This window comes from Vanellus vanellus (assembly GCF_965231255.1).
Source record: "Vanellus vanellus genome assembly, chromosome: 2".
NCBI classification, from domain to species: Eukaryota; Metazoa; Chordata; class Aves; order Charadriiformes; family Charadriidae; genus Vanellus; species Vanellus vanellus.
This window is the reverse complement of record NC_138906.1, coordinates 6,011,447-6,033,492: the sequence shown is the minus strand read 5'-3', so window position 1 is coordinate 6,033,492 and position 22,046 is coordinate 6,011,447. Positions and strand designations below refer to the sequence as shown.

Genomic DNA, 22,046 nt, shown 5'->3' with positions numbered 1-22,046 from the left:
ACCCTAACAAGTGATAGTAGGTTATCACATTACTACAGACCAGCTGAACGACAGCTTTTCCAAGCTGTCATTGATTCTGTGTTCACCTGGATTGCACGCTCTCGTGCTTGCTGAGGCCTAGGAATATGTGGGGACAGACATTGTAGTTCATTAATGAGCAGTGATACTTTGATTGTGCTATTACTCTTATTAAAATAACTCAATTGAATTTCACTGTGAGGGAGCCTGGGAGGGAAGGTGAAATTACAATGTTTCTTGGAAGAATGGCATCATGTAAAAATAAACCCATTTTTTCTTCTTGGTAACAAATGCAGATCAAGGCACAACCTTTAGCCTCTTTAGTGGGAAAATCTCCTCTTAAAATGACCTGTGTTATGTGTTTTGTAACTGCCATAGGCATTAGTAGCCATAATAGAGTAAATTACATCATGTGCATGATACAATGGGGAAGTGGTGAGGTCATCACCAGCACAGGCATTTTCATTCCAGTCCCAAATTATCACAAGTCTGGGCAAAGCAACCGCTGACTTCTGTCATGTCATTTGTGTCAGTGTGGTGTGAAGAGACTATCATCAGTACTAGGGTTCCACCACTTCTGGTGTTACCCAAATGTGGCGGTGATGGGAGGACAGGCCCAGCCCCAAAGACCTCAAAACCAACCTGCTTCTTCCTCTGTGAAGTGGTAATAGTGTTTCCTTAGCTCCTTTGTATAAGTATGTAATGGAGATTAATTCATCTTGGGAAATTGTCTGAAGAGCAGTCTGTGCATTAATAGTTTTCTCACATAGCCTGTTTCCTACCAAACTCTAGAACCTTTCTATCTCAAGTGCCTGTTTCCTGGTTATTAAAGCACTTTGCTGACTTCAGGACCATGTTCTGACATCCTCATTCACATCACTTACCATTTGCTCCATGATTAATCCAGCTGGAATCGATAGGATGATTAGCACAGCCCCAGTCCTGGGCACGGGGACTTGAATAACTTCACTCATGTGACTAGTGTCATTGATTTCAGTGGGATTGGTCATACGGGTAAAATTGCATACTTGAGTGTTTGTAGGCTTCAGACCCAGTCAGGTGTTACCTGCAGTGAACAAGGGTTGGAGAATTTGTTCCTAAGCCATTTGCAGGAATTACTTCCTCCAGCACCGGAGCATGATGCAGCATCACGTAACATCAGTAAGCAATGCCATGTAACCCACAGTGTCACATTTACCTGTCAGGCTTTGTCTATGAGATATGACAATGTCTTTAAATGACCTCAAGACCAGAATATATCCCGATCTGTTGTTTCCCAAAGCAGGACATTTCTGGTCTGATGATCTCATCTTGGTTTTAAAAGCAAACTGATTTTAACTGCCTTATATCCCTGAAGCCCTCACAACAGAAAAACTCGCACATTGCTGTCCTGGAGAAGTATCTAAACTTGGTGACTGCCAATCCCATGCTTTGTGTGTGTGTGAACTTCAGGGATAAGTACAGTAAAAAGTTCTCTGAGGGTTTGGAAAGCTCCGAGCAGTGCTGTCACTGGCACTGCTTATTAGGAATTAATGAGAAAATGAAGCAAAGGGGCTCTGTGCGCTCCTAGATTGATCCCTATGGGACTCTGGCTGCTGCTGGACTGGAGAGCTGGTACACAGAAGCAAACTGTTTTGCTAAGGCAAGTATGGGAGACCACTCTTTTCCTCACTCCTTTAATTAGATCAATCCTTTCTAGTTCAATGTGACATACGGGAAGTGCTCAGAGTCTGTTAGCTAATAAATGTCATCTAGCCATTACATCATGGTGCCCTTCTCCTAGCCAGGGTAAAAGCAAAGCTCCCAGTTCCCAGGGGAGTGCTACAGAGATTACAGCTCCGACATCGCGCCCCTGCATGTGCAGGGGGCTCAGAAAAGGCTGGAGGTGTTTCCTCAAACACCTAACTACTGCCTGGCTAACATGTTCAACAACGTCCCATCCAAAAAATGTCTTTATTCACCTTTGCTGTCCATGATTCGTAGTGGCTATGGGTAAATAAGGCGTTATTAGTTGTACTACTGTTCAAGGCCAAGCAATGGCTCTGCCTTTTCCCCAGGGAGTTTCTTACTCGTGGCATATGGCAGCGATTAATGACTGATCCTGTCCTTGTGCTGGTCAAATAGCCTACTCCTTTGTGCTGGTATGCTGGTATCTGTGAGTGCTGGTAGGTCTTCCTTCAAAATGCGGAGAAAGAAGGGTAAGATGGCTGGATCGCCAGACACCAGAAATAGAGAAGAAGTTTCTAAAACCTGTGTTGAATATGATGGGGGGCTGGTGATGGGAGAGCCTTGGATTAGGTGTCCAGCAGAAACGGTGACATGTGGCTCTCTGTCAAGTTTCTCAGGCACGTACTGGTTCTGCAGTAAGGGATATTCACCCCAGCTTGACTCCCACTCCCTGCAGGATTTTCACCCTTGACTCACCTGGCAGGGCAGCAGCTAGCAAAGGCAATGACAAAAAAACCTAGTCTGTAGCAAGGTCTGTAAACTCACCTAGGGTGGAACAGCTTAATAAGTACAGCTGCTGTATTTCACTGCAGGAGGTGTCAGGGCTAAGGGAAGAGGTGGATTTTAGTCTCAGCCATTGCCAGGACAATGGGCAATGGTCATGATTTTCAGCAAAGGAAATTTATACTGGTCATAAGGAACAAACTCTTCACTTTGAGAACTTCCAAGCTTTTGAACAGGGATCTAGATTAGCTCTGGAGTCTCTGTCCTTAGAGATATTCAAAAGTCACATGTACAATGCCTTGAGCAACCTGCTCTACCTTTGAAGATGACCTGACTTTGAGTGGGTGGTTGAACTAGAGGTCTCCAGAGGTCCATTCCAACCTGAATTATTCTCTGATTCTGTGTAATCAATGACTTGTTTAACCACTGATAGGGGCTTATCCCTGTACCACATTGCAGGGTAAATTTGAATTACGATATTTAACCCAGAGCTATGCCGAAACACAGGGTAAGTGACTCACCCAAGTCATACAGGAAATCGGTGGCAGAGAAGACAGTCTCCAGAGTCTTAGGAAAATACTCTTCTCTAGGTGGAAAAACCAGAGCATTAAAACACAGTTTCCGAGCTGCTTTTGGGCTACGTTTGCCCTGGCTAAAAGGTGTTTTTAGCTTCCTTTTCCCTGTGTGTCAGTGGGAACAGCAGCTCTGCACGGCAGAGAAAGGGTGGACCCGAGCCCTCTCTGCTCCGGGCGTTTGTGGGCAGGCTGAGCTGACAAGACCCAGGCACTGATTAAGAGTCACAAACAATATTTGACACTCCTCCAGCCCCTGGAAGTGATGCATAAAACCCCACTGGCGCGTATGACTGTAGGAAAACTTGTTCCTTTTACCTGGGCAGCTGCCGGCAGGCGTCTGGGTGTAATTTTGCATCCAGCGTTGTGAAGGGGGTGAGCGAAGCAGGAGGAGAGACTTCCCACCGTCCCACCCCCAGCTGGACTCTGCCCTCCCCTGCCTTCTGCCTTCCCTCTCCCGCTGCCTCTGCTGCCTCCTTGGAGCCCTGTTTGACACTGCGCACGCCGGAGGCTCCTGGATGAACAGGGATCCCCAGAGGGGCAGCGTGGCCCCTGTCCTTCCTGACGCTCAACGCCTCTCCCCAAACCCCACGCTGGATCATGCAGTGCATCCGAAGGCAGCCCAAGCGCAGCGTGTCCCAGGAAAACATCTTACGGGAGCAGAGCCGTAGAGTGGCCGCGTTGAACGGCAAGAGGCTGGGTAAGGGACAAGTTGGCCAGACCTTCGGTGCTTCCACATGCTGGCAGCCGCTTCATTTCTGCCTCTTTTCCCTGCGCAGAGGCAGTGCTCCACCCTAAAGGCAACTCCAAGGTTATTTTTAAACTCCTGAGGTTTCTTTTCCTTTCCTTTGCCTGTAACCACCCGCCAGATGTGTAAACCACTTCATTTGAGGCATCAAAGAAAGTGGGACCTCTTTGGCAAAGGGTCGGTTTTCAGATCTCTTGCTGGGCTTTCTGACCTGTCGCTGGCTGAGGGTGTTTGGGGAAGGCAGTGCCCTTTTCCTGCCTGATTTTAGGACTTCTCGGTGGTGTATTTCCAGTTGCTATAAGAGCCTGAGGAACTACTCAGAGGTCTGCATTCACCAGATGAAAAGAAACAGGAAACCCAGGGAGTTTCATAACTTCTGTGTGTGGCTATGAACTCGTTGCTGGTTCCTGCTCTCTGGAGAAACAGCCCAAGTGGATGCGAGTCCCTTGATTTCTGTGGCTACGGAGGGCAGGTGGAAAGAGAAAATCCCCGTTTACCCGCCTGAGTTCTTTGGATTTTATCAGAAAAGCTTTATGCCCTTTAAACTGGCAAACCTGAGTTATGTCTGGTCTTAAACCAGGTGGGAGAAGGAGAGTGGGCAGGAGGAGGCTTGTTTTATAGCAGTTGTAATTAACGTGTTTATATCAGGTCAGCAGATCTGTGAGCGAGCAATGCAGTAATATGGATTATCACTGTCTTCTATAGACATCACCCTAACTACCTCCTTAATGAACTCAGAGCCTGACTTCTGCCGTGACAGCTATTGTTTTATCGTGGTTCCTGCTTGCTGTAAACCTGAGACAGATAGTACAAAGGTTAACATATTTGATGTCTAAAACTTCATAGTGCAGTATATCACCTTCGTGGTTATTGCAGTGCTGTGTGTGCTTGAGGTGCTCCTACCTTTGCCAAACACGATTTCCACTCTGAACATTACTGCACGCTAAATATATTCTGTTTAGAAATTGTGTGATTGATATTTTGCAAGGGCAGGGGGCTGACCTTTGAAATGCACCCTGTGATTTTGCACACCAAGTGCGTATTTGGTATTTCACAGAGGATGCTAAGCAAGACACAGTGCTGCCACATGTTTTGGGCAGTGATATTAGGCACGTTTCAGTATGGTGATTGTGCTTCTTGTGCCTACTGTTATTACATAGTTGAAAACAAATATCCTCGTCCTGCTGCACAGTGTTTTTGAATTTTTAAATGATGTATGTGTATGATGACTCTGGTTTCTTTCATACGAGTTTCCATTGCTGTGAGATGGAGGTCTGGACAGCAAACCTCCTCAGCTCCACAGGGTTGTTAGGCAGAAATGCTCAGGAGCTGGTTCAGGCATAAAAACTGAAATGAAGTTTCTGCTGGGAAATGGTGATTTTTTTCTGGAAAGCAGTTCAAGTGACCAACTGAAAGTAATGTCCCACTGACACGTCAGGGGTATGTTTGTTGTTCCTGTATCAGCAGATCAGAGCGTCTTCTGCTCCATCTCTGACTTAATAAAATGCCGATGCTCTATGGATAGGAATTGAGAGGCTAAGTGACTCACCCAAGGTCATTTAAAGAGTTTGTGGCAGTGCTTGGAGTGGGCATAGGTGGCAGGGCTCAAAACACTGGCCCTCTTTCCCGGCCAGTTTAGTTGTCTGAGCTTGAACTGCTGCTAGACAGGCCTGAAACAGGCTGTGCCTGCCTGGTTAAGGGGATGCCCCTCCTCCTCCAGGCCTACCATTGGCTTGTTCAGTCAGTCCTCGGTGTCACCGCTAGCAGAGGTCATATCTGGGTGACTGCTCTCTATCTGAAAGGTCTCCCACATCAAAGGAATGACTGGGTTGTTAGACACCCTCTCGCCCTTTCCTGGCCAAACCTGCCACGTCCTAGAGGCAAGCTTGTCTCCATCCCATCCCTGCCTTCTCTTGCTGCCCTCTGACTCACGCTCCCTGCCATCTTTGATCTTTGCCATGCTTTCACTATGCTTTCACCATGAGCCGTCCCTCTTCATCTTTCCCTCCTGCTCTTTCCATGTGCAGTGGCCACTTTTGCCGGGCCATTTAAGCTGGCCTGATCCTTGGGCACAGTGGCCAAGGGTGGGTGGGAGTGCTGCTCCCAACCCATAGTTGGGTGCTCTGAAGAGGAAGGGGAGCTTTGACTCACGCTAATGCACTGATCAGGCTGCGCCAGAGCAGGATGAAGCTCCAGTTTGTGTCTGACCTGTGTGGATCAAGCCTGGAGGAGATGAATCTGCCCTTGGCCACTGCCTGTGCCCATCCAAATTTGCCTGTATTACATTGGTGCGGCTCTTTGGGATGTCCAGGTAGCATGACGCGTTACGCATGCTGCATGCAGTGTCTGTGTAATGAAACATGCCCCATTTAAGAGGGATTTCTCATGACACACTTATGCACGTAGGCACCCAAAGGAATCGATGGTTTTCCTGCTTTCCTCCTCATGTCACCCAAGGATGACATATCCTCCTGCTAGTCCTGTAACGACGCCTCGCATAGTTGTGATCTGAAGAAACAGAGGGAATGAGGCTGTGAGCCAGAACAGAAATGTTGTGGGTGAATAGAGAGAAGGAAGAAGTTTGTTTTTTCTCTGGGAACCTTGAGGGGTACCACAGCGATGTTAGTGAGGCCAAAGTCTGTAGTATCTTCTTTGCTCTTGGAAGACCTTTGCCTCGGAGAGGAAGCATTAGCACCACAACTCAGGAGACCAAGGACCTGTGAAGCTGTTCTTGTGTCTGCCCTTCCTCTGGACGGTCTGACCTCTTGTCAACCCCTGGGTATGCTTGAACCTCAGAAAACCCAGGAGGGAGTCCCAGATCCAGTAGCTGGGGTCAATCCTTCACCCTTCTGTGCTTTGCAGGAGGTGATTTTTTTTTTTTTTTCTTCTCTCCATGAGTTTCTTTCTGAGGTTTCCAGAGGAGAAAGCATTCAAATTCTCCTCTTGGGAACCTCCAGACCAGACATGAGCCGAGAGGCCCAGGGGATGCTGTAGCATGGGAAGACACCTAATTAATGAGATAGCTAATTGAATGTAGAAGAAAGAGAGAGGCCACAGACACCTTTTCAGGATCCCAGCTCCCACTGTGGCACTTTCAAGTCTGGCTGCCTCAGCCAGGCTCAGCTCTGGTCATACCCTCAGCATCTGCAAAACCAGTAAAGTGGTGTGAGGGGCTCACTGTGTGGACGCTGGACACCCATAATATTTATCTCTGATGGAGATGTCAGGCTTTCTTTGGCAACCTAAAATGCTTTCTTTAGGCCAGTGTATCCCATGGTGCTGCTTTTTGTTGCTGCCACCATGACCCACCTTGGTGGTCTGCAGCACCTGGCACTTTGGTTTCCTGTATGAATTGTCAGGAGTCTGGGGATTTCGCCGCTTGGATCTCATGCTGGTTTTGTTTTTTAAGCAGGTGTGAAGTGATGTTTGGTAGTTTATTGCCTTGCCCTTTTCAAAAAACAACAATTCAAGGCAGCTGTGTCTTCCAGAGAAGAACAAACCCAATGTGACAGGGCAAAGCCACACTGCAATATAAATGTTATTGCATAAATCAGTTAACTTGGATTTCTGCTTTGTGATACCCCACGTTATATTTATCTAGCATTGGGAAATTTCCCATGATGTGAGTGTCAGGTGGCTGCAAGTGGCCAAGCAGTTATCAGTGACAATCTCATCTGAATTGTCAAGATAAGGTTAGTAGAACTCCCATTGAGTTGGGATGTGCTCGGTCAGTACTACAGAGTTAAAAGCTCTTTCACCAGCTTTGAACCAGCCTTTCATGCAATGTCAGAGAGATGCAAGGTGCTTATTACAGAAAGCCTAGGATGTGTTTCTCATGTTTCATGCTCTCACCCTCCCCAGCCCACACACTCCAGTTCTGTAATTAATGGTTGGTTTGAGGGACAGATTCTCAAAGGTATTTAGGTATGTGGAAGTCAATACACTGCTGAGACATTCAAAACCACGTAGAATGCCAAATCTATGTTTCCAAAGTCTGCCTGTTGCCTCTGTAGATGTCTAAGTGCCTTCCTGAATCTAGCCCAAGATGTGAAATCTGAAGTTCCTGGAACCAGAAGGTCTGGTTATTATTACTTGGCATTGTGGTGGCCTACTAGGGTAAGAAAGATAAGGGTCCTCTTGGATACTAGCTGGGCAATGAGGAGAGCATGGTTGCTACCTTATTGCTGCCTTATTGATGTGAGGCTGCCTGTCACCAAACTTATCTATGTCCTAAGCTTCACGACACTGATCTTCAAAATTCCCATGTGGGTAGGAGGGGACTGCTTGCCAGAGAAGGAAGAGAGATATCTTTGTGTATTCCTGTTTCCACAAAGGAAATTTGTCACAGAATAGGTTTGAAATCACTTGAAAGTTCCTGACAGTACTCCAATTACAAGTTGTACAACTTACTTTCCTCTGCTTTTACTGTTATGTTGTTGGTTTTGTTGTTGGTTTTGCATCCTAACACTGTATTTCCTGGGAAGAAGATATTTTATGTTTGTAAACCATCTGAGAATTATAGTACAAAAGTCTTTGGACTCAATCTAAGATATCTACAAGGCTTCAGCCTCTTTTGTGAGCATAAAGCATGGCATGGCAGATTTCTGGGTCTCCCTGCTCTGCTGTCCTCCCCAGACCTGGCTGCACTGCTGTGGTCTGTCTGTGTCTGTGATAAGTGTCCTGTGGAAGGGAAGACCCTATGTGCATCATTTCTTGAGTTGACTCTTACGTTACCACTACTGTTTCTCTGCAGGCCTGAAAGATGACAAGGATCTGAAGTTCCTCCTGAAAGGCAGCCAGCTGCTAAAAGTGAAGTCAGGCTCTTGGAGAAAGGAGCGGTTTTATAAGCTCCAGGAGGACTGCAAAACCATATGGCAAGAATCGAAGAAGATGCTGAGGTCTCCAGAGTCACAGATCTGTAAGTAAAGTTTGCTTCATCACAGGCATGGGACGCTGGGCAGAGGTGCTTGGGGTGAACCATCATGTTTGTGGTGTGGAGGGAGGGCTTGAAGCAGATCCTTCACACCTCCTGTAACACACAAACTGAGTGATGCTGTTAGCTCTGGAGACAGCTGAGAAGAATCTGCCAAGTCAGGAATGGCCACATTTCCCAAGCTCATGAGCTACCACTTAAAATTGTTGCGGGGTGGGCCATGCTGGGCTCAGCAGCCCTGTCTGCCTCGTTTCTTCCCCAAAGCAAGAGTTCATGTTACTCAGGTGCCCAAGCCCTAATGCTCAGTGTGAGACATGGCTTGAGCATCTGTGGTGTGGTATGGTGCGCTTGGGCTGTTGGTCTGAGCTCTGCCAGGACGCCTCTTTTCTGCCTGCAGCCCCTGGGAAACCTGGCATTTCAACCTCACGAGGGAACCACATAGATGTGGAGATGCAAGGGCTGGCAGGAGATCTCTCTGGGAAGGAAAGCTTGTTCTCATCCTTATCTTGGAAATTCAGAATCTGCCCCATTGTAAAACGTCCAGATATGACATTCACCATTGTATGGACACAGGGAAAACCATTCTGTGCCAACATCACCCAGTTTGGGGCTGTAATTGGGACCAGGAGCCCAATTGTGCAGTGAAAATGGCATCAGGCAGAGTGTGTATCTGTTTATATCTGTTTATATCTGGTTTTTCTTCTCATTGGTATTTTTCTGATATATTTGTCTATCTTTAATCATCCCAGTCTTGTAAAGCCAAGAGGTAAATGAATAATGTGGAATATATTTTATGGCATGTTGAAATGTAGAACATGCCTCCCGTGTTATTTACACAATTTTTTTTGGTAACAGTCACAACTGATGAAATGAAGGGTGGGTCTTCCAAATTACTGCCCCCACCCTCCCACAAGCAGTGATAAGATCTTCAGTAGGAGGAGTAAGGTAGCAGGGCAAAATACATTTGGTTTATAACCCTGACAGCCACAGTCTTCTCACAGGACCTTGAGCACCTTATTAATTCTCTTTGTGCATCCTTCCCCACAAGTTTCCTTTCTCCTCCTTTGTCTCGCTATAAAAGGCTTTGGATTAGAGGCAGTCCCTTATTGTGTGTTTGCATGCCCAGCATGGCAGTGTTCTGAGCTCAGCTGGGCTGTTTAGGAACCAGTGTGATAACCCATGATAACAACTACAAATGCAGAGGCCTTAGTGAACATTTGCTCCCTAAGAATGCCTGCTCTGTTGAGCTCTGTCCCATATAAAAGCAAAGTCCCAGATAATCAGAGAATCATAGACGGTTTAGATTGGAAGGGACCTTAAAGATCATCTAGTTCCAACCCCCTGCCATAGGCAGGGACACCTCCCACTACAACAGGTTGCTCAAAGCCCTGTCCAGCCTGGCCTTGAACACCTCCAGGGATGGGGCATCCATAACTTCCCTGAGTAATTTGTTCCAGTGCCTTGCCACCCTCATAGTGAAAAATTTCTTCCTAATATCTAATCCAAATCTCCCCTCTTCCAGTTTGAAGCCATTCCCCCTTGTCCTATCACTACATGCCCTTGTAAAAAGTCCCTCTCCAGCTTTCTTGTAGCTGCCCTTCATATACCGGAAAGCTGCTATATGATCTCCCTGGAGCTTTCTCTTTTCCAGATATAGGTCTTGCTATAAAACAAACAAAGGTTTGAGTTGAGAAGACTGACTTTCAGAGGTTGCTTTCCTGTGCTCTGAGCCAGCAGTTTCCAAGTCATGGGGTCTGAGAGCCACTCCAGTAACAGTCCTGACCCCACCTGGTCCTCTGAAGTATACGGGAAGGGGTTCTTGTGCTATGGCTCTGGTGTCCTTGAGGTCTGCTTGGAGAAGAACTGGTCGAAAGGATTGCCTCCATTGCTGGGGCAGTGGCATGGAGAGCTGGCACAACTGTAACTTTTTAATATACTGAGCTGCAATAAAAGCAAGATCAAATCCTTTGAGCTGGGTGTTGGGCACAGGCTGGGAGTGTATCTGCGTGGGCGGCGATTTACAGCACTCAAGGTACACGTTGCTGACTGGGCACAACCGACATTGTCACACTGCTGGAGATAGAGGCAGTGCCACTGCAGGAAGAAAAGCTTGCTGGGAGTGTCCTCAGTGCAAAGTGAATATTGGAGCGATACTGTCTACCAACTCACACCCACACGTATGCTCCATAACACCTCCATGCACGCACACCTTTCCCCAGAGGAAGATTCCTTTTTTTGTCATTGGGATAGCAGGAAGGGAGACAAAACAGTTGAGGCAGAGCTTGTCCTTGCTGCTCTGAAAAAGCAGGCTCTGGCAGGACTGGCTTTGCACCCGTGCACCCGGGTGGCTGTGGGAGCGTTCCTGGTGCCAGATTGACCTACCAAGCGTGCTGGGACGGGCTGTGTCCCACACACTCCTGGGAGGATGTGAAGCTGTGCTAGCAGCTGTGGCACAAGATTTTGGGAGGGCTGGAGGGCCACCTCGGGGCTGCTTTGAACAGGTACTCTGGATGTACCTGAACCTGGAAGTCAACAAGAGACATGAGTACAGGACTGACACCTGCCCAGTCCCAAATCATAAGCCCAAGGACATCCATTTTCCCATGCCTTTCTCCTGTGTTGGTTCTCTGAGACCTTCCATTCCTAAGTTTTCAGAGTGATTGCTTCATTTGTTTCTTTCTTGAGCTTTTAACTTCACGAGGCTGCTTTGGGTTTAGGTATAGAGAGGATTAACCCTGGTTAGTGTTGTGTCCTCTGGTGGGCTCTATCATTCCAGCTGCCTTCTCATTTGGTCCAGTGTGTGTAGGTGGTCAAAAAGCAGAGGAAGAGTGCAGGGTCATGATTTGATACTCAAAATCAGGGACTTTGAGTCGAGTCTCTCCAGAGAGTCACCCTTCCTTGTTAACAGACAGTAACTTTGCCTTCCAGTACAAAGCCTTTCTAAAACTGCAGATAAGCTGCCTTTTTTAGGAAGGAAAAAGAATAAGCAGAATGGAAACTGGGAGGTTTTAGCAGCAGGTCTAATCTTATCTGCAGCATTGCTGAGAGCAAGCAGATGAAGGCACCTCAGAGGAGCAAAGTCTGGGTAGGGTAAGGGTTATGTTTTGTTGGGACAGTTTCCTGTTATTCCTGTTACTGTTCTTATAATCATGCAGAAAAGCTGTTTGTAAACCATTGTGTGGTGGTGTCTAGTAGATAAAACTGGGGACTGCCAAAGTTAGATGGGAGAATCTCAGATGCTTGATGTTTAAAAAAACTCAACATATCAGGGTTGTCACAGGCACAGATGTTGCCTAGATCAGATATGTGGCGTACAACCAGTACCTTCCTTTGTTTTCTTTATTTTAAACAACTGGAAATTTAGATTGGATGCTGTCTTGATAACTGTATTACCCACAGGGCTTTCTGGGGCATAGGCTGCCAATCGAATATGGTTTCTATGCAGGTAGAACCTGATCCACTTTTTCCTTATTGTCCATAATCTATTATTTTTCAGTATGTTCCATTTAGACCCAAGGGAACAGGTTTTTTTCTCCAAAAACCCTCGAAGCATCTTAAGCGGTCAGTTTTCCAACAAACATGTTATGCCCCGTGCGTACGCTCTGTTTGGCTCCAGCAGAAACGCAGGAGTGCTGGGCATGAAGGGCTGCACAAAAGCACCTTTAAAAATCCATTTTTCACCATAACCTGCTACATCCCGTGTCTGAGCTGCATACCGGGCCCATAAACACACTGCTGCTCTTATCATAAATGTTGTATAGAGCCACGGTCAGGGTGGGTGCTTCTTTGGCTCGTGGGAGTTTTACACATGGGACAGCTTTCTCCCTGGAGCTGAGACAACCTGGTTCAAGTGGCAGGATTAACAATTATGGGGCAAATAAAAGGTTTGTGGAAGGGGGCTGGTAAGCAGCCAGTTCAGTCAGAGCCAGTTCACTCCTGAGCATCACTATGACAGGAGGGAGGGGAGCCAAAGGAGGCAGAGGGGCTTGTGTTCAAAGAGCTGCAGCCTGTCAGTAACACTCTCTTGTTTAGCTGTGGTCAAATATCAGGTGTCATCTACTCACAAAAAAAAAGAGCAAAAAGGCATGTGCTGCTTTCAGTGAAATCGATTTTTGAAAGTCTTTTCGTAAACCAGCTGAAATCCCTATCATGAGCTCAGTTAAGCCACACTCAATCCCTTGAAAAAATTTCTGAACTTGGGGATTTGTAGGGATGCTTGAAAACTTTCCAGTGAAACATCCTTTTGAGCGTTTGGTGGAGAAACAGAATATTCGAAGCCAGAAGGAAAAGACTGAAGGAGTCATTTTGATTGAGGGGGTGCTACAATGGAGCCTGAGAGAAGTTGGTGCTTTGCTGTCTCCTGTGCTCCTTCTCTGCTGGAGGCTCAGAGAGATGACGTTTTCCATGACAGCCATGAGTGAGCTTCACACACTGCACCAAGGATGACTCACTGGGGGTGCGTCGATGAGTCACAAGCAGTGTAGTTAAGAAAGAAGTTTAGGAGTTTTGGCTGAAATATTTCAATTTCTGGCCAAAAGCTTTCCTTAAAAACTACTATTGTTGTTGTTTTTTTCCTGTATTTTGGTTAAAAGGATCAGTTTTGGGAGCAATTTATGGAAGTGAGCTAAATTCATTTGCACAACTGAATGTTGCAAGTGATGATTGTATTATTATTTAAAGTAATGAAATTGATATTTTGATCTAATGATTAACTATCCTTACTATTAAAAACGCACAGATTTCGTTCCAGTTCCTCTGGCTTCCAGCCTAATTACAGGATATTTTTGCATGCTTTAAACATAGCACAAAAGCTTTATGTTTATAGCCTCCTACTAGTGTTCAGCAGAAAACTTTTTCCTTCATTTTTGGGTTTCTGTGAAATTTAGGAATGCCCTTAAAATGCCATGCAAAGAACATACCGTACCATTTTTGTGGAAGAATGAACGATTGTCTCCATTGAATTAATGCCCTGAACTTGCCTGCAGAATAACAGAAAGGATGTGATAGCGCTCTGTGCTTGCTCAAGTCAAGAAGTGAAAACTTTAAATTGTTCCCGATAAGTGCCTAAAGCCAACAGAAAGTCTCAGCAACCTGTATACACACAGCAGGCAGTTGATGGCACCCACACCTTCCTTCTGGAGCTGGTTAGGCAGTTTCTTTAGGAATCATTGCTTCACGGTCAGACATGTATTTATCCCTGGAAAAATATTTGCTGATGTGAATATGTTATGCAAGGCAGCCGTCAGCTGTGAAAACAAAACCGTCTGTCTGTGGGTCTCATTAGTTTTTATCAAAATCACTCAACCCATAAAACAAGTCATTTCAAATGCAGAGCTGCCTGGTTTTTCGATTTAATTTTGAATAAGGCCACCGCATGCGTTGCTGGGACAGTTTTCATCACAGGCAGTATGCTGACAAATATTGACCTTATTCTCCATAGCATATGTTAAACGCAAAGACAGAAGTGTTGAGAGCCTTAAATCCAAATTTAGCAGCACTGTAATGGCAGGAAAAGTAGGAACTAGTTGCAGAAATAGTTTGCAGGGCCCCGGTTGTGATGTGTGGAAGGAATGTAAATAGAAATCACTCTATTTACATCAGTGCCCCAAGCTGTGATGGGTAGACAGATTGGGTAAAGAACTCGTATTAAAAGGTATTTCCAAACAACCTGTAAAATTACACATGCATTGTGTCACTGGTTGTCAGCTGGTGACACACACCAGCAATGAGGGCAGACTGCTGTGCAGCAGATCTCAAGTTAAAACAACGTGAGCAAGTCAGCGGAGGGAGAGAGAAGAGAACGGATGAGGAATCAGCAGCTGTGACCTGCAGTAATTCACATACAGGGAGGTGAGAGAACAACGCGGTCGGGGTGAAGAAGGCACAGCACAGTGGGGCTCATGCTAAACCCACCCTTGAATCATTACATTAAAGCACCCCTCAGCGATGAGGGTGATGGATAGCCTGTGGTGTTCCCGGTCCAGGGAGCTGACAGCGTTCCAGCTCCTGCTGATTACAAAGGTCCTGATCGCAACTGCGTTTGGCTATTAGCATCAGCTACCTATGGTGAAACCGAAATCAACTAAACTGCTTTTTTTCCTGGGGTGAAACCAAAGAGAGAAGCAGTACGCGGTGCCCATTTGCCCCACGTGCTCCATATGTTGTGCAATCCATGGAGTCTCGCTGTAGCCATCCTGGCTGGCAGGGCCGTCCTGGGGTCAGGTAGAAGCTTTTAGCTGTTCTGGATGTGATGCTAAGCCGGCCTGGCTGAGCTGCAGCTGGTGAAGGTCTGATCTCTCTGCAGTATTGTGTGCAAATATGGTGCAAGCTGTTACAGCTGAGTACGTTTCTCATCTGCGTTTCCTGACAGTAAACAGAAGTGACTTATTGAGACAATTAGAGTGGGATGTGATTCAACGTGACTGAATGCCACATTGCAGAGATCACTTGTTAATGACAGGGAGGTGGGATAAGAAAAGAGAAGGATCCGAGGAGTATTTCCCCCAGAGTGAAAAAACTGTCCCCCTCCCCTCACGAGGAACTCAAGGCCAGCTGTTCCCAGTCTCTATACATTGATCCTCCTCTCCCTCTTTATCAGCAAAGGCACAAGGAAGGAGAAGCACCTTCTGGTCCTTGTCCTTCACATGCCCAGTGGTTTGCAGGAGATGTGGGTTCAGTTCCTTGTTCTCTATCTTTTCTGTAAGAATCTTGACAAAATAGCTCCTCTCAAAGGTCTGCCTGTTAAACAGGAGGAAGGGACAGGGTGATTGCTCTCTGCCTCAGTTCCTCCTTTCCCTGTACTCTTTAGGATTACCAAAGTGTTTTACTGTCCATGCTCCCAGCCAGTCTGGATGTTTCACCTTAGGGGCAGTGACTGCAGAAGAGATGGAGAGACAGGTGGCCAGGGCTCACATCTCAGACAAGTGCTCTAATTAGGCACCTTGTCAGGCTTGTCCTTCTGGCTCCTCAACACTTGTAATTTTGTCTGCCCAATGGCTTATAGTACATACATGTGTCTCGGATGCACTCCTGAAGCCTGAAAGCTCTGGGGTTACAGCTTTTAGGGTGATGGGGAGCTCAAATTTGTGTCCCTCTCCCTACTGCAGGAATGGTTCTCACACAAGTCGCCATCCCCTCTCCACACACACATGGGTCTGAAATCCTGGCACCGGGGTGTGCCTGAGGACACCCTCATGGAGGGTGGTCAGGTCAGCCCAGATTGTGCAGGGACCACTTGAAGGAGGAAACTAACCTCTGGGGCATGGGGGAGCTTTTGGGTCATGCAGAGGCACCGGTGAGGCTCTGCACCCTCTCAGCAAGGTTTTGTGGGTCACTGTTTGGGACTTGGGTACTTGCAGACTCACTGAGTCTGGTTACAGGCACACCAGTGTGAATCACAGCTTTTGTTTTCCTTTGAGAGGTGTTCCTTGTCCTTCTGCATGAGGAGATGAGTTTGCAAGTCTAACAGCAAGCTCCTTGAAAGCCATGAAGAGAGAAATCCAAAAAAGACACCTGAAAGATATGTGTTGTTTGCTCAAAAACATCAAGGCTGTCAAAACTGGCCTCCTGCATTCTGCAGGTCTGGCTCATACCTGCCTGCTAATGCCATGGGTGAAACATGCGCTGAGAACTGGCAAGGGAGGAGCACAAGGGCAGTGTCCAATGATGAAAGCTGAAAGGAGGATTAAAAAGAAAGTTCTCAACATCTCCCTGAGACTAGCTCAGACAGGAGTAATTTCACCGGCTCCGGGGAATGCTGCTGTATGTCCATGTCAGTGGGGAGCCTTTGGCTGTGTCATGGTCCGAGTGGCACCCGCAGCAGCCAAGGAGGCTGACCAGGATGTGACCTGTTTGACTCAATGTCTGGAGGCCAGGAAGGACACAAGCTTCCTTGTCTTGTGCTTCGTGTTTTGGGCTTTACACAAACCAGCTCTTCATCAGACATAAACACTCAGGAGAAGTAGATGCAAACTTTCCAGAGTCTCTTCTGCTTGTGGTTACCTCCCCACTGTGGCGTGATGGGGAAGGAACAGGGAGGTTGCAGGGATACGTGATTGATGGGTATTTGCTGTAAGTGTTCCTCTGCTGTGAAATGTCTCTGTCCCCCAGTTATTTCTGATTTCTCCTTGCTGATAGCTCAGCTGAACCCACAGTTAGTTTGGGACTGCTAGTACAGTAAGCTCACTGTCTGGGAGCAGCTGATAATGTACTCATGCTGGGTTAAGATTTTCCAGAAAAGAGATAACATTTGCAGATGGCTTTGGCTTCAGTTTATTTAATGATAGATGAAAGCAGTACACACACGATCAAGCTATGGAAAGCTTTAAAAAGTATCCTCCCTTACCCTGCTTTTTTAGTAGTTCCTGCATTGATAGTTTTTCTCCTTGTCTCTTGCATGACTACAGTAGACACCAATCTTGTTCTTCCTTGTACCTTTTCTGCATTGAGGACCTCTGTGCCCTCTATCATCCTCTTCTCAGCATACCCCAAAGAGATCAAGGCAGCCCTTCCAGACACAGGTTTTCAGTCTTTTTTTCCTCCCACACAGCTCTCTTTTCCAGTAGATTCACTGTGCCAGGTAATGGTTTCCAAAGAATCCATTCTAAATTTCCAATATTTAACATCAGATTTTCTAGCCTTGGAAACACTAGGTCTTTGCCAACCCAAAGTTTAGTAATTGATTGCACAAGCAGACTAGCTCACCATTCTGAAGGGACAATAACTCTTACGAGCCAAGCAGTGGTGAGCAGCTGGCAGGTGATGAGGAACAACAGGATGATCCTTCCACTTGCACAGCCGTAACGAGACCAGGAGTGGAGAATCACCTCCTTACGGACCATCTGCATGGCACACATCTGCATCTGAGATGTTCAGCCTGGACTTTCTTTCTGGTCAAGGGTCCACTGTAGCCATGGATTAAGGGTATGATTTATCCCACCCTAAAGTTTTTGTCAAAATAGGACAGAACGTTTGTGTTCCCAAAGGTTCTTTTTTTTTTTTTCCCTGTTGGCTATAAAGGACCCTAACTAAACTTTAGACTTTTTGACTGAACTGAATCCGTCCAAACACAGAATCATAGAATCATAGAATGGTTTAGGTTGGAAAGGACCTTGAAGATCATCTAGTTCCAACCCCCCTGCCATAGGCAGGGACATCTCTCACTAGACCAGGTTGCCCAAGGCTGCGTCCAGCCTGGCCTTGAACACCTCCAGGGATGGGGCCTCAACAACCTCTCTGGGCAACCTGTCCCAATGCCTCACCTCCCTCAAAGTGAAAAACTTCTTCCTAATATTTAATCTGAACCTGCCCTCTTCCAGTTTAAAGCCATTCCCCCTCATCCTATCGCCACATGCCCTAGTAAAAAGTCCTTCCCCAGCTCTCCTGTAGGCCCCCTTTAAGTACTGGAAGGCCGCAATAAGATCTCCCCAGAGCCTTCTCTTCTCCAGGCTGAACAGCCCCAACTCTTTCAGTCTTTCCTCATAGGAGAGGTGCTCCAGCCCTCAGATCATCCTCGTGGCTCTCCTCTGGATACGCTCCAGCAGGTCCACGTCCTTCTTATGTTGGGGACTCCAGAGCTGGATGCAGTACTCCAGGTGGGGTCTCATGAGAGTGGAGTAGAGGGGCAGAATCACCTCCTTTGACCTGCCGGCCACACTTCTTCTGATGCAGCCCAGGATACGGTTGGCCTTCTGGGCTGTGATCGCACACCGCTGGCTCATGTTGAACTTCTCGTCAATCAGCACCCCCAGGTCCTTCTCCTCAGGGCTACTCTCCAGCCATTCCCTGCTGAGCCTGTATTTGTGCTTGGGATTGCCCCGACCCAGATGTAAGACCTTGCCCTTGGCCTTGTTGAACTGCATGAGGTTGGCTTGGGCCCACCTTTCCAACCTGTCCAGGTCCCTCTGGATGGCATCCCTCCCCTCCAGCGTGTCTACCTCGCCAAACAGCTTGGTATCATCAGCAAACTTGCTGAGGGTGCACTCGACCCCACTGTCCATGTTGCCGAAAAAGATGTTGAACAGTACAGGTCCCAGTACCGACCCCTGAGGAACGCCACTTATCACTGCTCTCCACTTGAACATCGAGCCGTTGACCACAACTCTTTGAGTGCGACCATCCAGCCAGTTCTTTATCCACCGAGTGGTCCATTTGTCGAATCCATGTCTCTTCAATTTAGAGACCAGGATATCGTGTGGGACAGTGTCAAACAAGTAGATGACATCAGCTGGTCTTCCCTTGTCCACTGCTGCTATAACCCCTTTGTAGAAGGCCACCAAATTTGTCAGGCATGACTTGCCCTTGGGGAAGCCATACTGGCTGTCACCAATCACCTCCTTGTTTTCTATGTGTCTCAGCAGAGTTTTTGGGAGGGTCTGCTCCATGATCTTGCCAGGCACAGAGGTGAGACTGACTGGCCTGTAGTTCCCTGGGTCTTCCTTGTTTCCCTTTTTGAAAATAGGGGTTATGTTTCAAAGGTGTAGTTCTACCTGAGGCACAATCACTATCATTTGCCCAATGTCCTAGTTAATGGGCAAAATCACCAGCAAGGCAGCCCAGCTGCAAGGGAGTTGCATCCCTTTTCTTTCAAGGATGGTTTTAGTACTCAAAACTATAAACTTTCACAGTAAATCAGATAATGTAATTCCACAGCAGCCCAGCCCAGCCTTCTCCTCCCCTCCCCTCTGACTGATCAACTGTTGGCCTTTACGAAGTGATAATAAAAGACCACACAAAGATAATTGCTTATAATTGTCAGGGAGGAGCTTTCCCAGCTCCAGAAACATCCTCACGGTATGCTTTTGTATAGGAACCAAACCAACAAAGTGCTGTGGAAGATGTTTGACCACCTCAACACATGTTGGGAATTTAAAGCAAATGTCAAGTGTTGGTTTTGGAAGGTCACTTAGTTTTGAAGACTGAAGTTTTGGGTGTTGTGCTTTTTGGGTTGTGTTTTTTTTTTTTTTTTTTTCTCTCCAGCAGCAGAGTATTATCATGACTGCCTTGGGAAAAAAGGAAAGTTTTCAAACTCTTATGAGCATATAATGAATTTTGGATTATCCCAGGGCAGCCATGCTAAAAATGTGCAGGGTGGGTGCTGAGTTGTGTTTTCCTGCAGTATTGACTTTGAATGATCTGGGCACGTTAATGGTGAAACTGCACAAATTTAAATGAAGGAGCAGATAAAATGGATGTTTAAAGGAAATTTCCCCTATTCAAATGAACATAAGGGATATTTTACACTCATGTACTGCTTTTTAACAAAGCTCCTTCAAGATAAGCACAACTAAAATCAGTCTTGCACATCTGTGCCACAGGAAGCAATTTTTACCTGTAATTTACATTTTGAGGTAAGGTAAAGTTAAGCCATTTTTTTTCCAATTACTGCATTTATATCTATTTTTTGGCATGCTTGTTATAGAAGATGGCTGAATATCTCCCAGGTATGTTGCCTTTTCTATGTGTGTCCTGAGATGGCATGGGTAGATGTTTACAAAATGTTAACTGCTCTGTCTCCCACCCAGGAAAGTGTAATGAGACTTTCTTGGATATGGACTTCGACACTGTTTGCAAACATTTTGCCATCTCTTGTGTGTATTTAACCTTTCTTCAGTGTTATGTTTCTCAGCAGTCAAATGTGATTAAGCGGTTTCTGCCCTTTCCTCACAGTCCTTTGTAGATGTATTAAGTGGCCCATCAACTCCATGAAATACAAAAAAAAGGCTGTGCACGCTGCTGGGAGCTTGCCTGATTTCAGCGCAATTTGAAGGCATCTGCATGCTCTCAGGGGCAATGTAGGGGTGTCTCTGTTATTTATGTAGTCTCTTGAATGCACTGCTCTTTCTGGATTGCCTCATGTGTGCATTTTGCAAACTTGGTGCAACTTCAGGGCTCGTTTCCACTAGCCGAAAGGCAGAGATGGAAATGGGGAAAGACAGTCTTGAAAGCAGTGTTTTGTTTTCTTACAGCAAAGAAGATCAAGTCTATCCTTGACAGGGGCGAGGGCGGAGTATGGGTGACACCACCTGCTCTGAAGCTTTGGTCTTTGCCTCCCTATTTGTACTAGTGTGACTGAGAAGAGTATATGGGATTTTAAATTTTACCTTCTCGCTTTTTTGCAAACTAAAGAACGACTATTTTGGTCCCTGCCCTCCTCTTACTGAAGTTGCCTCTCATTTTCCTGTGAGGTGACGTTCACAGGGAGGTGCAGCTCCTCTCTCCCCACTCTCAGATGGGAGAAGAGATCAAATCAGGGATGCTCCAAGGACTGGAACCAAATTCTTGGCAGTGATTTGTATCTTATAAACATGATATCACAGTATGGCATCTAGTACATATTCTGCTTCTTTGTTAAATAAAGGACATGAAGAAAGAGGGTTTTTGTGGTTGTTGATTTGGTGCTTGTTTTTGTTTTTTTTTTTTTTTTAAATTTCTTGCTCTTTCTGCTGCTTTTGATTTGAGCTTTCTTTAGTACCAACTTTGTGGAAGGTGGGAAAAGGAAGGTAATCCTCCAGAGGTTGCACAAACAGGAGAAAGAGTAATTTCTTAATAACCCTCACCAAGTAGAGATAAGGCTGACCAAAACCCTGCTGACAGCAGGCTCTGCTTTCTTTCCACAGTCTCCATTGAAGATATTCGGGATGTGAGGTCAGGCCATAAAACAGAAGGTATGGAAAAATACGCCAAGGATGTCCCGGAGTATCGATGCTTTTCCATCATTTTCAAAGACCAGCGGAAAACCCTGGACCTCATTGCGAGTTCAGAGGACGATGCCAACCACTGGATCTCCGGCCTTGGGAAAATCATAGCCCACAGCAACTCCATGAACCAGAAACAGAAACTCCAACAGTATCCTTTGCCTTATAAAGTGATTAATCACACACAAAGATGCACTTGTCTTTCTCTGTGGGTGGAGACAGTAGACTAACCCCCTTTTTTCCCATTGGCTCTAGACACTGAGTTTTCTTTCGCACTGATTTTGCACCCAGGCAAACTCCCTGGTTTCCAATGCTTTTTTTCCCCCTGTTTTACAGCGATACAGGCAAGAGTGGGTTCAGGCTTCACATAGCTCTGTAAGCAAAGAATTGCCTCTTTCAGGGAGCTCCAGATAAAACAATCATTATTTTTTGTATTCTTCAGGGGTCTCTTTCACTTGCATTGCAGTAAAGTGCAGGTCAGACACTTCTTGGCAAGGCATGAAAAGCCTCTACTGTTTACCATGTTTCTCAGTAATACAAGGCGAGGGAACTGATTCTCCTCTTCGGACTGCCAAATTTACTCTGGGGTAGCTCCACTGACTTTAGTGAAATTACTCCTTATTTGCCTC

The 22,046-nt window shown here is 46.3% G+C and overlaps 1 protein-coding gene across 1 annotated transcript in view; it reads left to right on the top strand.

Annotated features, from left to right (window-relative positions):
* Positions 1-3,641: 3,641 nt before the first annotated feature.
* The window catches only part of PLCD1 (phospholipase C delta 1), a gene marked incomplete at its 5' end in the record, with an annotated part of 50,971 nt that continues 32,566 nt past the window's right edge, over positions 3,642-22,046 (top strand). The window contains 3 exons of the mRNA XM_082499580.1: positions 3,642-3,741; positions 8,543-8,707; positions 21,340-21,568. Coding sequence (XP_082355706.1) covers positions 3,642-3,741; positions 8,543-8,707; positions 21,340-21,568 — 494 coding nt within the window. The remainder of the gene's footprint in view (positions 3,742-8,542; positions 8,708-21,339; positions 21,569-22,046) is intronic.